General features: G+C 44.0%; 1 protein-coding gene across 2 annotated transcripts in view; it reads left to right on the top strand.

Annotated features, from left to right (window-relative positions):
• The first annotated feature begins 3,507 nt into the window (after positions 1-3,507).
• ELOVL4 (ELOVL fatty acid elongase 4) overlaps positions 3,508-13,621 on the top strand; it is a 70,705-nt gene continuing 60,591 nt past the window's right edge. The window contains exon 1 of one of the 2 annotated variants that reach the window (XM_045011050.1): positions 3,508-3,526. Coding sequence is in view for 1 of the 2 variants with exons in the window: in XM_045011049.1 (XP_044866984.1) it covers positions 4,052-4,151 (100 nt within the window). In the remaining variant the exon portion in view is untranslated. Of the gene's footprint in view, positions 3,527-3,828; positions 4,152-13,621 lie in introns of those variants that run through there. The other variant, XM_045011049.1, reaches the window with a different exon arrangement.

Below are 13,621 nucleotides of genomic sequence, written 5' to 3'. Positions count from 1 at the left end.
GATTCCTTAAAAAGAAAAAAGAGAAAATGTGGAAGTAATGTTTAAAAATTAAGTGCAGGAAACTAATGGTAATACAACATTAAAAGCACTGAAAAGTCACTACATTTCAAAGGTTAAGGTCACTGTGGCAACATTAACTTGGCCTACTTTCACATACATATGTAGGATTTTCAATTCCTTTTGTTCCCCTCTGAAGTACGAGCTTATTACTTGTTCTTCATATACACTTAGAAAATTTACAAGATCCCCCTCAGATCCATTAATTTATATCTTTTTTACTCTTTCCTTACTTTCAAAGGTCTTGAATTGTAGAGTCTCTCTGTAGCTGAGGAAGGCTCCAGTGTACTCTGTATCAGTCCTTGAGCAGCTGGAGTGGTCAATAGCGAAGAAAACCTCAGGGCCCAGGATGCTTCCTTACAAGATCTTCTATAAATTTTGTAAAGAGTTACCTAAATTACTTCCTTATGCCTTCACCCAAGTCTCTCATCGCTACTACCAATAGAAAGCCAATGAAAAGTTTTCATCTTTCCATACAAACAAGATGTCAAATTGTGCAGAAATCTATGTTCTGTTAAATTTTTGTTATTTTTCTAATCACACACTACGGGTGGTCTGCAAATTATAAGATTTTTCATCCTATAGAGAGTTATCATATCAAACCAAAAGCAAGCTGAAGAATTTCTGGACTGAGACATCTTAGAACAGGGATGGGCAAACTTTTTGGGCCGAGGGCCACATCTGGGTGGGGAAATTGTATGCAGGGCTGAGGCAGGGGGTTGGGGTGCGAGAGGGAGTGTGAGATGTGGGACGGGGTACAGTGTGCAGGAAGGGGCTCAGGGCAAGGTATTGGGGCAGAGGAGGAGTGCGGGGTGTAAGAAAGGGTTCAGGGAAGTGGGTTGGGGTGCAGGAGGGGTGTGAGGTAGGGCAGGGGATTGGGGTGCAGGAGGGGTGCAAGGTGCAGGCAGGGGGCTCAGGGCAGGGAGTTGGGGGCAGGGTGCAGGAGGGCTTCAGGCTCCAGGGTGGCAGTGCACCAGAGCCAGAGCAGGCTCGCTGCCTACCTGCCCTGTCCCCGGCCCCGCACTGCTCCAGGAAGCACTGAGGCCCCTGGGATGGGGGGGGGCAGAGGGCTCCATGTGTGCTGCCCTTGCTGCGCCTCCAGGTACCTTCCTCGAAGCTCCCATTGGCCTGTTCCCGGCCAATGGGAGCTGCGGGAGCGGTGCCTGGAGGCAAGAACAACACCTGGAGCCCTCTGCCCCTCCCGCCTGGGGACCGCGGGGATGTGCTGCCGGCAGCTTCTGGAGAGCGGCACGGGGTCTGCAGTGCCACGGGGGGCAGTCCCGCGGGCTGGATCCAAAGCCCCAAGAGGCCAGATCCGGCCCACGGGCCATAGTTTGCCCACCCCTGTCTTAGGAGGTCAGTAACAACTTTTTGTTTTGTTTTGTTTAAAAGGGTTGAAAGGGATATTGTAAAGGGGTGGGCCTCTTATGGCCAGCAGTGGCACTGCAGGTACACCTTACTTAAATTTTCCTCTCAATGCAGCATTAATAAATTGTCTTGCAGAGATCAACTCAATGAGAAACCAAAACTAACAATCAGAATAAGTATATTTCCTTTAACATAGCCCAGGAAAGGAGCATTTGGAATAATAGTTCAAAGGCCCTTATCTCAGAACCCTGGTTCACAGCTCTCAAACTTAAAGTCAAAACAAAGCCTCAAACTAGTCTAGAACCTGAGGAAACACACAAACAACCCTGCACGACTTTTATTCTCCACCTTGTTGCCTCTTCCTCTTTATATAGCTCAATCCCAGGGCAGGGCCTCCTTGATTAAACTCCAGGCTATTAGTACACAATTTCACAGTGATAAGTACATGTGCTTGGGGAAATATGCAAAAGTCTGAGAGGAGTGGAGAGGAAACTTTTCTTAAGCAATGATTTCTTGCATCTTCCTCTGAAGCACCTTGGATCATCCAGTTACTAACTGAGCCCTGTAACTACCTAAACTTGCCCAGCAACTAAATTTTTTCAGTAGAAGTTCCTCTGTGCCTATCCTTCTGCGCATATGTACTGTAGCCCCATGCCTAAACCCCAGAGTAATGCATGAACCAGGGGCATAAATACGTGTTACTCCACCTAACTCACCTGTAGGGCCCAATCCACTAAGGGCAATAAGAGCTCACCTACCAGTTTGGGCCCTTATGGCTGGCCCAGGGGGCAAGGAAAGGGGCGGCCCTCCTTTATAACTTTTAGCTCAGTGGTTAGGGTACTCACCTGGGATGTGGGAGAACCCCAGTTTAAGTCTCTCCCCACCTGAGTGGGAGAAAGGATTTGAACTGGGCTCTGTCACCTCCCAGTGGTCCATCTAGTTCAGTATTCTTCCACTAAATGTTTCATTTTGATCGAAAGTTTGAGAAGTTTATCTTTGAGAATTTGTGGTGGATGCATGAGATCCCAGAGGGCTGGAAAAGGGCAAATATAGTACCTATCAAGGTAAAGGGGAATAAGACAACCCAGGGAATTATAGACCAGTCAGCTTAACTTTGGTACTGGGAAAGATAAGTCTTTTGGATTGGAGGATGGGAGGAAGGAGTAGATGTGATCTCTCTCTACTTTAGTAAGGCTTTTGATACAGTCTTACATGGCCTTCTCATAAACATCTAGGAATATAGCCTAGATGAACATACTGTAAGGTGGGTGCACAACTGGATGGAAAAGTATACTCAGAGTATTTATCAATGGACGCTGGAAGGACATAGCAAGCTGGAAGGACATAGCAAGTTAGGTCCCGCAGGGCTCAGTCCTGGGTCTAGTTCTAGTCATTATTTTCATAAATGATTTGGATAATGGCATAGAGAGCATATTTATAAAATATGCAGACTATACCAAGCTGGGTGGGGTTAGAAGTGGTTTGGAGGACAGGATGATCTTGACAAACTGAAGAAATGGTCTGAAATAAATAGGATGAAATTCAGTAAAGACAAATGCAAAATAATACACTTAGGAAGAAATAATCAATTGAACATATATAAAATGGGAAATGACTGCCTAGGAAAGAGTACTGTGGAAAAGGATCTGGGGGGTTATTTAGTTTATGATCCATTATAAGAGTCAACAGTGTAACACTGTTGCAAAAAAAGTGATCATCATTGTGGCATGTATTAGCAGGAGTGTTGTAAGTAAGACATGGGAAGTAATTCTTCCCTCTACTCAGCACTCATACAGACTCCGCTGGTGTTTAGTGTCCCGCTCTGGGCACCTCACTTTGGGAAGGTTGTGGACAAATAAGAGACAGTCCAGAGGAGAACAACAAAAATGATGAAAGGTCTAGAAAGCATGACCTATGAGGCAGGATTGACAAATAAAAGGGGGTTGTTCGGTCTGGCCGAGAGAGGGCTGGGATGGGAACAGTCAGCAGGTACATGAAGGTTGCTGCTATAAGGAGGCGAGGGAGGATAGCCACCCAGGGCAGGACAGCGGGCTGTCCGGGTGGGGAAGCACGGGGACAAGCTGGAGGTGTTCAAGCTCAGGTTAGACAAACACCTGCCAGACCCCGCGGGGCCAGGTGACCTAGGGGTCCCCAGCCAAGCGGGAGGAGGGGAGCTGGCAACTGCCGCGTTCGCCCTAACCGGACCCAACCCCGGCAACCTGCCCCAGCACCTACCATTGCCGGGCGCACTCCCGTCGCAGGCAGCGTCCGCCCCAGCAGAGGCTGAGCGCCCGGCCGTCTGCGCCTGCGCGGCCGGTGATGGAACGGTGTCTGTGGGGTGCTGCGGCGAGACAGGGAGGGAGGCTGGAGGCCAGGTCACGTGATTCGAGCCGAGCGCTGCGGAGCTGCCCCAGCCGCCGGACTCGGAGCCCGGCGCCTGCTCCGCTGCGCCCGCCCGCCCGCGCGCCCTGCCCGCGGGCACAGGCCGGTCAGCGCGAGGCGGAGTCTGCGGCGAGAGACCCAGCAGCGGCACACACTTAAATTACGTGCCCGGCGCCAGCAGCAGCAGCTCCGGCACGGAGGCACCGCAGCGCACCCGCCCCAGAGACCTCTGCTGCTGCTCGCCATGGGATCCGCCGCCGAGCAGCCGGGCAGGGCCCCGGGCCTCGTGTCCAGCCTGCTGAACGACACCCTCGAGTTCTACCGCTGGAGCTGGAGCATCCGAGGTACCCGGCGCCGCTTGCACGCACCTGCCGTGCCCCAGCCTCCACTGCGCCGCCACCAGCGCCGTGCCCCGACTCTGCTTCTCCGCAGCTGCCGCTTCACCGCCCAGCCTCTGCTCCCCTTAGCCCCCGCCGTGCCACAACCTCTGCGCCCCCCTACCCCGCCGGGCCCCAGCCTGTGCTCCCTCCTAGCCCGTCTCTGCTCCCCTTAGCCCCCCCGTGCCCCAGCCTCTGCTTCCCACCCCATTCTCTGCCTTGCCCCAGCTCTCCGCTCATTGTTAGCTCTCCAGCCCCTGTTACTGTACATCCCCTATGGATCTCCTTCCCTGCCCTGAGCCTATATCGAGCGCCTTCTGCTGTGCAGTATTGTGTTCCCCTCATCTCCCCCAGCACTCCTGTCCCATTATCCCTCGCTCTCCACTTAGTCTTCCTTTGCCAACCCCTGCTGAGCCCATCATCCCCTGTTACCACTATCTACTGCTTTCTTCTTGGCCCCTGCTACTCTCCACCTGCCCCTGCCATGCCTACTATCTCCAGCCTTTCTACCGCTCTTTTCTTCCTCCAGTCCACTCTGGAGAGAGGCTGTCCCTCCCCGTCTCCCCCCTTTACTCACTGTCACTGTCATACAGCGGTCAAAATGGCTCCATTCCTCTAGACACCCTCTCTCTGTGCAGAGCAGACAGGGACTCTCAGTCCATTAATAGTGCATTGAACAGTTCTGGTTTTAGCCAGTCAGTAGGGGTGAGGGAAAGAGCAAGGTGCCCTCCATCCTTGCAGGTGAATTATGAAATATTAGTCTCTTCTGCCTCAGCTTTCTCTATTGGGGTCCCTGTTCAGTTATAAACACTGAGAGCTTATTGGTGCATGAGCTTTTGTTCATCCTCTAATCCTATATTTCCTAGGTGTTACTGAATTATATGTTATGGTTCAAGATAGTGGGAGTTTCTTATTGGAACATGAGACTTTCCACCCCTTAGTCATGAAGATGAGCTATATTCAATGCTGTGTTATAGCCTGTATTCAGTAACAAACATATTATTGGTACTCTGGGATTTTATTGCTAAGTGAACTTTTACTTCACTTCCCACTTTCTCCAATTTGCTTTCTTGATAATATATTGATATAGCCTAGAATTTGATAGTAGTGATAAACGAGGCCCATATATTCCATGGCATGATATACCTAAATTCACCCATTAGCATGTGATTTCTCTGGCAGACTGGAAATTATGCTGCAGCAGCAGCATTTAAATTTTACAAATCAGGGTTGGTTTGGGTTTTTTTTGCAAAATAAGGAACCAATTCATATAATTAATACACAAGCTTTTCTATTTATTTTTAAACTAAAATCACTGTCTTCCATTGTATAGTGTTCCCACATCTTCCTGGTGCTGTGCGTGTGTATTGATAAATAATAGCTACAATGTAAAAGTTGTGAAGGGGAAAGCTGGAGGTTTTGGAACCTCAGGCAAGGTAGGAAGCAGTGTGCAGTTTTGGGACAGGCCTGTTAGGTGGATGTTTCTGCTAAAATGATCAGCAGTGGAATAGTTAACAGTAATTGATGTTCAAGTGGTCATCTTTAGGTTGCAGAGTTATCCCAATGATATGACATGGGATAGGTTCACACTTGTCAGAGTTGCTTTTCCAGGCAGGCTTCAGGCTCAGGATGACAATAATGCATCTCTTTATTCTTAGTTTGTGGTGGGTTTTTTTTGGTTGTCTATAACAGGCAATGGATTCCACAGCTGTGCAATGAGAATGTATGGAGCCTTGGTTACAGATCCTGGGAACTCACTACTTCATCAGCTGCCTTTCTCCTTCCTGCTCTGCAGCCCCACCCCCTCCAACAGCCATCTGTCAGATAATAAATTAAGCTTATGTTATAGATACAGACAGCTTATTTCATGATCTGCCTTTCTACCCTAGCTTCTGGTTTTACCTTGACATTTTAAATATTAAATTAATCCAATGCACACATCTCTACTATGGTTCACATCTTCCAGAAGACAGGATCAAATGGAAAGCTACAGCAGAAATGCATTGCAATGAGCCAGTGTGTGCTACACTGAATCCATTTGCATATACCCATGTAAACATGAAAGATACTCTCTTCTCCCTGATCAGTGCTGTAGTCAGACTGAAAGAAAATAGTAGTAAGGATCTCCTTACTGTCTTTTAGGGAGAAGAATTTTTGTAGTTTTCCTGCCTACTGAATATGTGTTTTTACTGGCTACTGTGGTACAGTACAATAACCGTAGTGATCAAAAGACAGAGATAGAAGAAAGAAAATCCAAGAAAAGGGCGATTACAAAAAACAGCAGCAAAAGAGATGGCTGTCTTCTATTAAAACTGCATATTATAGAAAACTTTCTGACACTATGCAGTTTCTTTGTGCCATAGGCACTAGTAGATGCCCTTTTAATATTTCTAAAAGCATGCTGAGCTTTTTTCTAATTAGATCTTCAATAATTTTTCATTATTCAGTTAATTGCTGGTAATTAAATAGTATTCTAATGTAGGATTTAAAAAAAATTTAAATGTCAGTTACATTGGAGAGGGGGAGAACGTTTCTTGTTATGACCATCAGGTTTCTTGGAGGCTCCCTGCGAGGTCAGTCGTGGAAGGGGCCTAAGCCATACCATAACCATTTTATGGTTTCTTATTTATATAGTGGCAATATGTGTTTCTGCACAATCAAATGCAATAATATAAAAAAAATGCCTCATGTTATTACATTGTCTGTGTGTGATGTTTCAATTCATGACAACTGTAGTGTCATCACATGGAAATCTGTGTCATCAGATAAGACATGACAATGCCCCAAATTCAGTTTATGGATGTGTGGCAGTCTTGCTAAGTTCACTGCTATTCTGTATATGCTTTTACTTGGGGAAGAAGGACATGGAGCATCTGGATGCCCCTCTCGCTAAACTAATCCATTTTAAAATCATGAATTTACCACCATCATGTCCTGAAGAACCATAGCAGTGATATTGTTCAACAACCAACACAGAAGAAACTATGCCATGCAATCACATTTCACAGCACAGAGTATGGGCAACATCACTACGTGGTATAATTTCATCAACTAGTGATACCATGGTATCACTATTACTGAATAAAACCATATTGAAACTTCACTACAGGAACATTATAGACTCAAACTAAGGTCAGAAGGGACCATTATGATCATCTAGTCTGACCTCCTGCCCAATGCAGGCCACAGAATCTCACCCACCCACTTCAGTAACAAACCCCTAACCTATGTCTGAGTTATTGAAGTCCTCAAATTGTGGTTTGAAGACCTCAAGCTGCAGAGAATCCTCCAGCAAGTGACCCGTGCCCCATGCTGCAGAGGAAGGCGAAAAACCTCCAGGGCCTCTGCCAATCTGCCCTGGAGGAAAATTCCTTCCCGACCCCAAATATGGCGATCAGTTAAACCCTGAGCATGTGGGCAAGACTCACCAGCCAGCATCCAGGAAAGAATTCTCTGTAGTAACTTGGATCCCACCCCATCTAACATCCCATCACAGACCACTGGGCTTACTTACTAAAAATAAATTTGTAATTATAAATATAATTATAATATAAATATTATAAATAATTCCCATTACAACCTGTTTATTCCAGCCTTCCCACATTACCTTTTGTTTCCCCCCCCATCATTTGTAATCATGCATCCCACCCTCTCACCTCTCCTCATACAACAGAACCTCAGAGTTATGAATTGACCAGTCAACCACATACCCCATTTGGAACTGGATATATGCAGTGAAGCAGCAGACAAAAAATAAATACTACAGTACTGTGTTAACTACTAAAAAAAAATAAAGAAAGCAGCATTTTTCATCTGCATAGTGAAGTTTCAAAGCTGTATTAAGTCAATGTGCATTTGTAAACTTTTGAAGAGCCATAATGTTTTGCTCAACTTCAGAGTTACAGGCGTTTCAGAGTTATAAACAACCTCCATTCCCGAAGTGTTTGTAACTGAGGTTCTACTGTAATGCACTACCAGACCTTCCTGCCACTTTGCAATGTTGCCAGCCTTCTTTCCTTTTGTTGCCCCAAAAATCCAGGAATATCTTGGCTCACTTCTCAATTTTGGCATAGGCTTCCTGTGCTACCGTAGCTCCACCCTGTCATAAAATCACCAGGAAGAGAAAAATATTGTTTTTTAAAAATCAATTTAATCTGTCCTGGGATTATAAACACTATTGTGATAATCCCCATTGTACTTTTGTCATGGTGTCACTATAGGGCAAAGTTGTTGTTTGTCCTTCATATTCAAAGATGACCATGACATTACTGAGTGGTTTGGTTTCTGTGAACAAGTGAGTGGCTGATCAGGCCAGTTTGAGCTTTGAACTTTCTGTGACACACTGAATGAGAGATGCCACTATGAGTTACTTGATTAAGAGCGGACATGCTGCTGTTGTGATATTTATACTGCTGGCACTTCTGCTGTGCCTCAGTAGTTCTCCTCTGCTCATAGACAGTAGCTCTGGTATGGATGAGACTTGGCCAAGTAGAACGATCACAAGGAGATCTTCCCAAAACTCTGGGTCAGTGTTGAAATGCTGGAAGGATAACTTGAAGGAGTCTTTGAACCGTTTCTTCTGGCCTCCCTGAGAGTGCGTTCCCTCCTTTAGCTCCACCATAAAAGATCTTTGGCAGTCGCTCATCTAACATTTTGGTGACATGGCCTGCACATTTCACCTGTGATTTCATCAGAGTATGGATGGTTGGAATACCTGCCTATATGACAGCCTCAGTATCTGGAAATTTGTCTTGCCATCTTATCCTTATCAGTTTCCTCAGACAGCCCATATGAAAGTGATTTAGCTTCATAACATGGCATCTGTATACTGTCCATTTTTGCATGCATACATCAAAGTGCATGCAAACACAATGGCTTTGTAGATCTTCAGAATTGTTTGTTGACTAATGCCTCTGCACTCCCACACATTTGCATGTAAGCTGCCAAAGGCCATACTTGCTTTGGCAAATCTGGCATTGGTTTTATCGTCAATGAGAACTGCATGTGAGTTTACTGCCAACATAGGTGAACTTATCCACTGCTTGGAGCGCTTGGCCATTCACTGTGATGGTAGGCTCTATGCAAGGCTTTCCTGGTGCAGGTTGGTATATCACTTGTATCTTCTTGATGTTGACTGTGAAACCAAAATTGTCATAAGATGAAGAGAAATAGTCCGCACTCCACCCCATGTCAGACTCAGATTTGTCATTCAGGGAACAGTCTCATCAGCAAACAGAAAATCGTGAACAGTCACTTCCTGTATCTTCATCTTTGCCTGTAGTCTCCTCAGATTGAAAAACTTGCCATCAGTCTGGTATCTGATGCCAATCCCAAAGTCACAATCATGAAAGGCATCTGAAGCATGGCAGAAGAGGCTTGGGCCAACACACAGCCCTGCTTTACTGCATTGGGAATGGTTCAGATGACTCGCCGTCGTACATAACATGAGCGAGTATGCCATCATGGAATTGTCTAACCATTGCAATGAATTTCTCCAGGCAGCGTTAAGGTTGTTTGGATGCCCCAAATGTACATTCCATTCTTTAATGTGTTTGTATTTCTTGTAAGTTTAACCTTAACACTGAATTTCTGTATTTAAAAGGCTTGGTTTTGAGATAAAGAGAAAAAAGTTACAGGGATATTGCAATTAAGTTATTCATGTACTTTCAACTTTAATACCCTGTAATGTAGCTTTTTGGTCTTGGAATACTTTTCTACTCTTTCTTGTCTCTTTAGGCCCCAGTCCTGCAGATACTTAAGCACGTGTAACTACTCACATGAGTAGTCTTATTGGAGTATATGGGAGTATTTCCATGAGAAGCACATGTATAACTTTTAACTCTAAGACTCTGATCTTAAACATTAAACTAGGATGGATTGATTTAAATCAGAAAGCCTTGATTTAAATCAACTTCAATTTGTATTTTGCATTTGTATTTCTTACTTTCTCCTTAAAAAAATTGATTCTCATTAGTTTGTATAATTTGGTACTACTTTTTGCTAACCAGGAGGACACCCTACGTTTATAGCTTAATTATTCAGATTCTTAAATTTACCTCTAACATAAAAATGTAAGTGACAATTATTTACTAGATATTTTTTCTCATTGTGATGCTCACCAAGGGTACCCAGGGTTGAGAGAGACCTAAGCCCTACCTGCCCTCAGCATAAGGAAGTCTTTTCTGTGCCTGCTGTGTATCATCTCCCTGAAACTCACTAGTCTCTGCCAACACAAGCATCACCTGCAGGCTTGGCTTTCCGTACAAGTAGTGATAGGCACATACCAACCCTCAAGTCCATGCAGCATTCCTTGTAGAATCTAGCCCCTTATCCATTAGACACTCACAGAATTACCAGACCTGCTGTTCCCAAAGGAACAGTATATACCAGATTGTTAAGAGTCAACTCAGGATCACCACATTGCTTAATTCCACAGAATTTAAATATGTTTATAGTGAAAATACTATTACTTGAATCTTCTTTAAAATGTAAGAATGTTGGAAACAAATGGTTACATACAAATCTAGAGACAAATTTAACTAACAAGTTAAGCTTCTTTAAACAGGAGGATACCTCACCGAAAGTTCTCTCCAGCGTTTTCAACCAACCCTTTAGCATTTAGATTAGACTAGGGAGGGGGAGACCTATTGTGAACCATAATACTTAATTTACATGTGAACAGCACAACAGGTAAACACTTCTTCTCTGACAAATCTGTTTTTCATCTTTGCTGGTGACCAGTCCCTAAGAACATAAGAATTGGCCATACTGGGCCAGACCACTGGTCCATCTAGCACACTATCCAGTCTTCTGGCAGTGGCCAGTGCCAGATGCTTCAAAGAAAATGAACAGACTAGGGAAATTGCAAATGATTCATCCCGTCATCCAGACCCAGCTTTTCACAGTTGGAGGTTTAGAGACACCCAAGCATGGGGTTGCATCCCTGATCATCTTAGCTAATAGCCATTAGTGGACCTATCCTTCATTTGTTTAAATTTTTTTTAATCCAGTTACACTTTTGGCCTTCACAACATCCCTTGGCAACAAGTGCCACAGGTTGACTGTGCAGTGTGTGAAGTAATTCTTTGTTTTCATTTTTTAAACCTACTGCCTATTAATTTCACTGGGTGGCCCCTGGTTCTTGTGTTATGTGAAGTCGTAAGTAACACTTCTCTATTCACTTTCTCCCCAAAATTCATGATTTTGTAGCTCGCTCTCTCTCTCTTTTCCAAGCTGAAAAGTCTCAGTCTTTTTAATCTCGCCTCCTATGGAAGTAGTTTCATAGCCCCGGTCATTTTTGTTGCCCTTCTCTGTACCTCTTCCATTTCTAATATATTTATTGAGATGGGGCAACTAGATCTGCACACAGTATTCTAGGTGTGGGCGTACCATCGATTTATATAATGATATTATATTTTCTGCGTTTTTTTTATCTGTCCCTTTCCTAATGGTTCCTAACATTGTTAGCTCTTTTGACTGCCACTGCACGTTGAACAGATTTTTCAGAGAACTATCCACTATGAGCCTCTAGCTCTTTCTTGAGTGGTAATTATATGTATAGTTGGGATTTTGTTTTCCAGTATGTTTTACTTTGCACTTAACATTGGATTTGCTCTGTCGTTTTGTTGTCCACTCACCCAGGTTTGTCTATTTTTTGCCATTTTGTTTGCCCAGTCACCCTAGACACAGACATAGAACATAATTCAGTGTATATACATAATACCTTACACAATATCTGTACGTGCATTTTGCAATAATACTGATGATGAGCATGGACACCATCTTTGATCTGGGACCTCACATGATATCCTTAGAATTAGAATATACATACCAGACCCAGGCAAACCCTGTAATCCCTGCATGCCTCCTTGCCGGTTGGCATTAATTGGTTCTTGGGTCACACTTATAATGCATGTCTAACAGCATGTGGATGAAAGTAGGAATTAAAGAAACAAAACCAGCATTTTAAAATTGTGTTATTAGTTAAATCGACTTTAAATGTACTAGATACATAAGGAAATAGATGTAAAGTTTTAAATTGATCAAAACACAGTTTTATTGAAAAAGTGTTCTCTGTAGTTAGTGAATTGAACTGATTGTTTGTCACCACGTCCTTCAAGAATTTTAGAATTAGCATCTCTCATCCTCTCACACCTCCTTTTTATTCACAGAGTGGAAGAGGAAAACAAGCTTTCCTACTTTTCAACTCCCAAATCAGGTTCTCAATTTTGAATGAGTTAGTCATTGAACTGAATCAGTTGAATAAACAGAAAAGAAAATAGTCTGACTGCAGCCACAGCAGAGGCCACTGTTGTCAAAAGCTGGTTTAGCACTTCCAGCTCTGGTTCCAGATGGTGAGCCAGTGATTTCCACCAGCTCATTTTAAAGAATGTCAAGCAAACTCATACTTAAGGCCAGAAGGGACCATTGTGATAGTGTGGTCTGACCTCCTGCACATTGTCGGTCACAGAGCTGCACTCACCCACTCCTGTAATAGACCCATCACCTCTGTCGAGTTACTGAAGTCCTCAAGCCATGATTTAAAGACTTCAAGTTACAGAGAATCCACTATTACTCTAGTTTAAACCTGCAAGTGACCTGTGCTGCTTGAATATTGATTTGATCTGAACTACTATATTGTACTAAGTTTATGCCTTAAAATAAGTGGTTATAATTTCAAATTTAGCTTTAAACGATCTTGTTAAAAAAATTAAACCTGTTTAATTCATATTTAAAAAATCCAGTTTAAATGAAAAAAAATCAGAATTAAAAAAAAAAAATTCTTCCTCCCCCACCTCTCCCCTTCCCCGTTTTAAACTCTCCGGGGCAGGGACTACATCTTGAATGTGTGTGTACACACACACACACCCACACACACCACTTAACACAATGGAGACCCTATCAACTGATTAATCTTCTTCCTATCCCTCCTATTTATTCTTCTGTTTGATCTTAGTTTTTTTTCCCCCATTCTGTGTGTCATAGGTCTCACCCCCACTTGGAGCTGTTGGGTTCCAATGTGGGGACCTGCACTGGTTTCCCTCTAAACTAAAATCCTAGTTTAGATCTAGTTAGCTGCCACCACTCAATCAGATATGTGGATTGAGACACAGTCCTTCCCCAAAATCCTAGGGGATTCCAAGAGCCCCAAATCCATGGAGTTCTTACACCCAGGAGAAATAAACCATTCACCCTGCTTCCTCCCCCCTCCCTTTTCCTAGGAGAGATACCGGGATCTAACTACAGAGGGATACCTCCCCCTTCTCTTTCCCTGAGAATCCACCCAAGGAAAGACCAACCAAGTCCTTAATAGAAAAGAATTTATTAAAGAATAAAAAAAGAAAAGTCACTGTCTCTGTAACCAAGGTGGAACAATACAGGGTCTAACTTATTAATCTCTGGAGAGAATTCCCCCTCCTTTCTTTCTCAGCAAAAGC

Source organism: Mauremys mutica, chromosome 3 (genome assembly GCF_020497125.1).
Source record: "Mauremys mutica isolate MM-2020 ecotype Southern chromosome 3, ASM2049712v1, whole genome shotgun sequence".
Taxonomy (NCBI): domain Eukaryota; kingdom Metazoa; phylum Chordata; order Testudines; family Geoemydidae; genus Mauremys; species Mauremys mutica.
The sequence above is the reverse complement of the archived record's forward strand: the minus strand, read 5'-3'. Positions and strand labels throughout refer to the sequence as shown.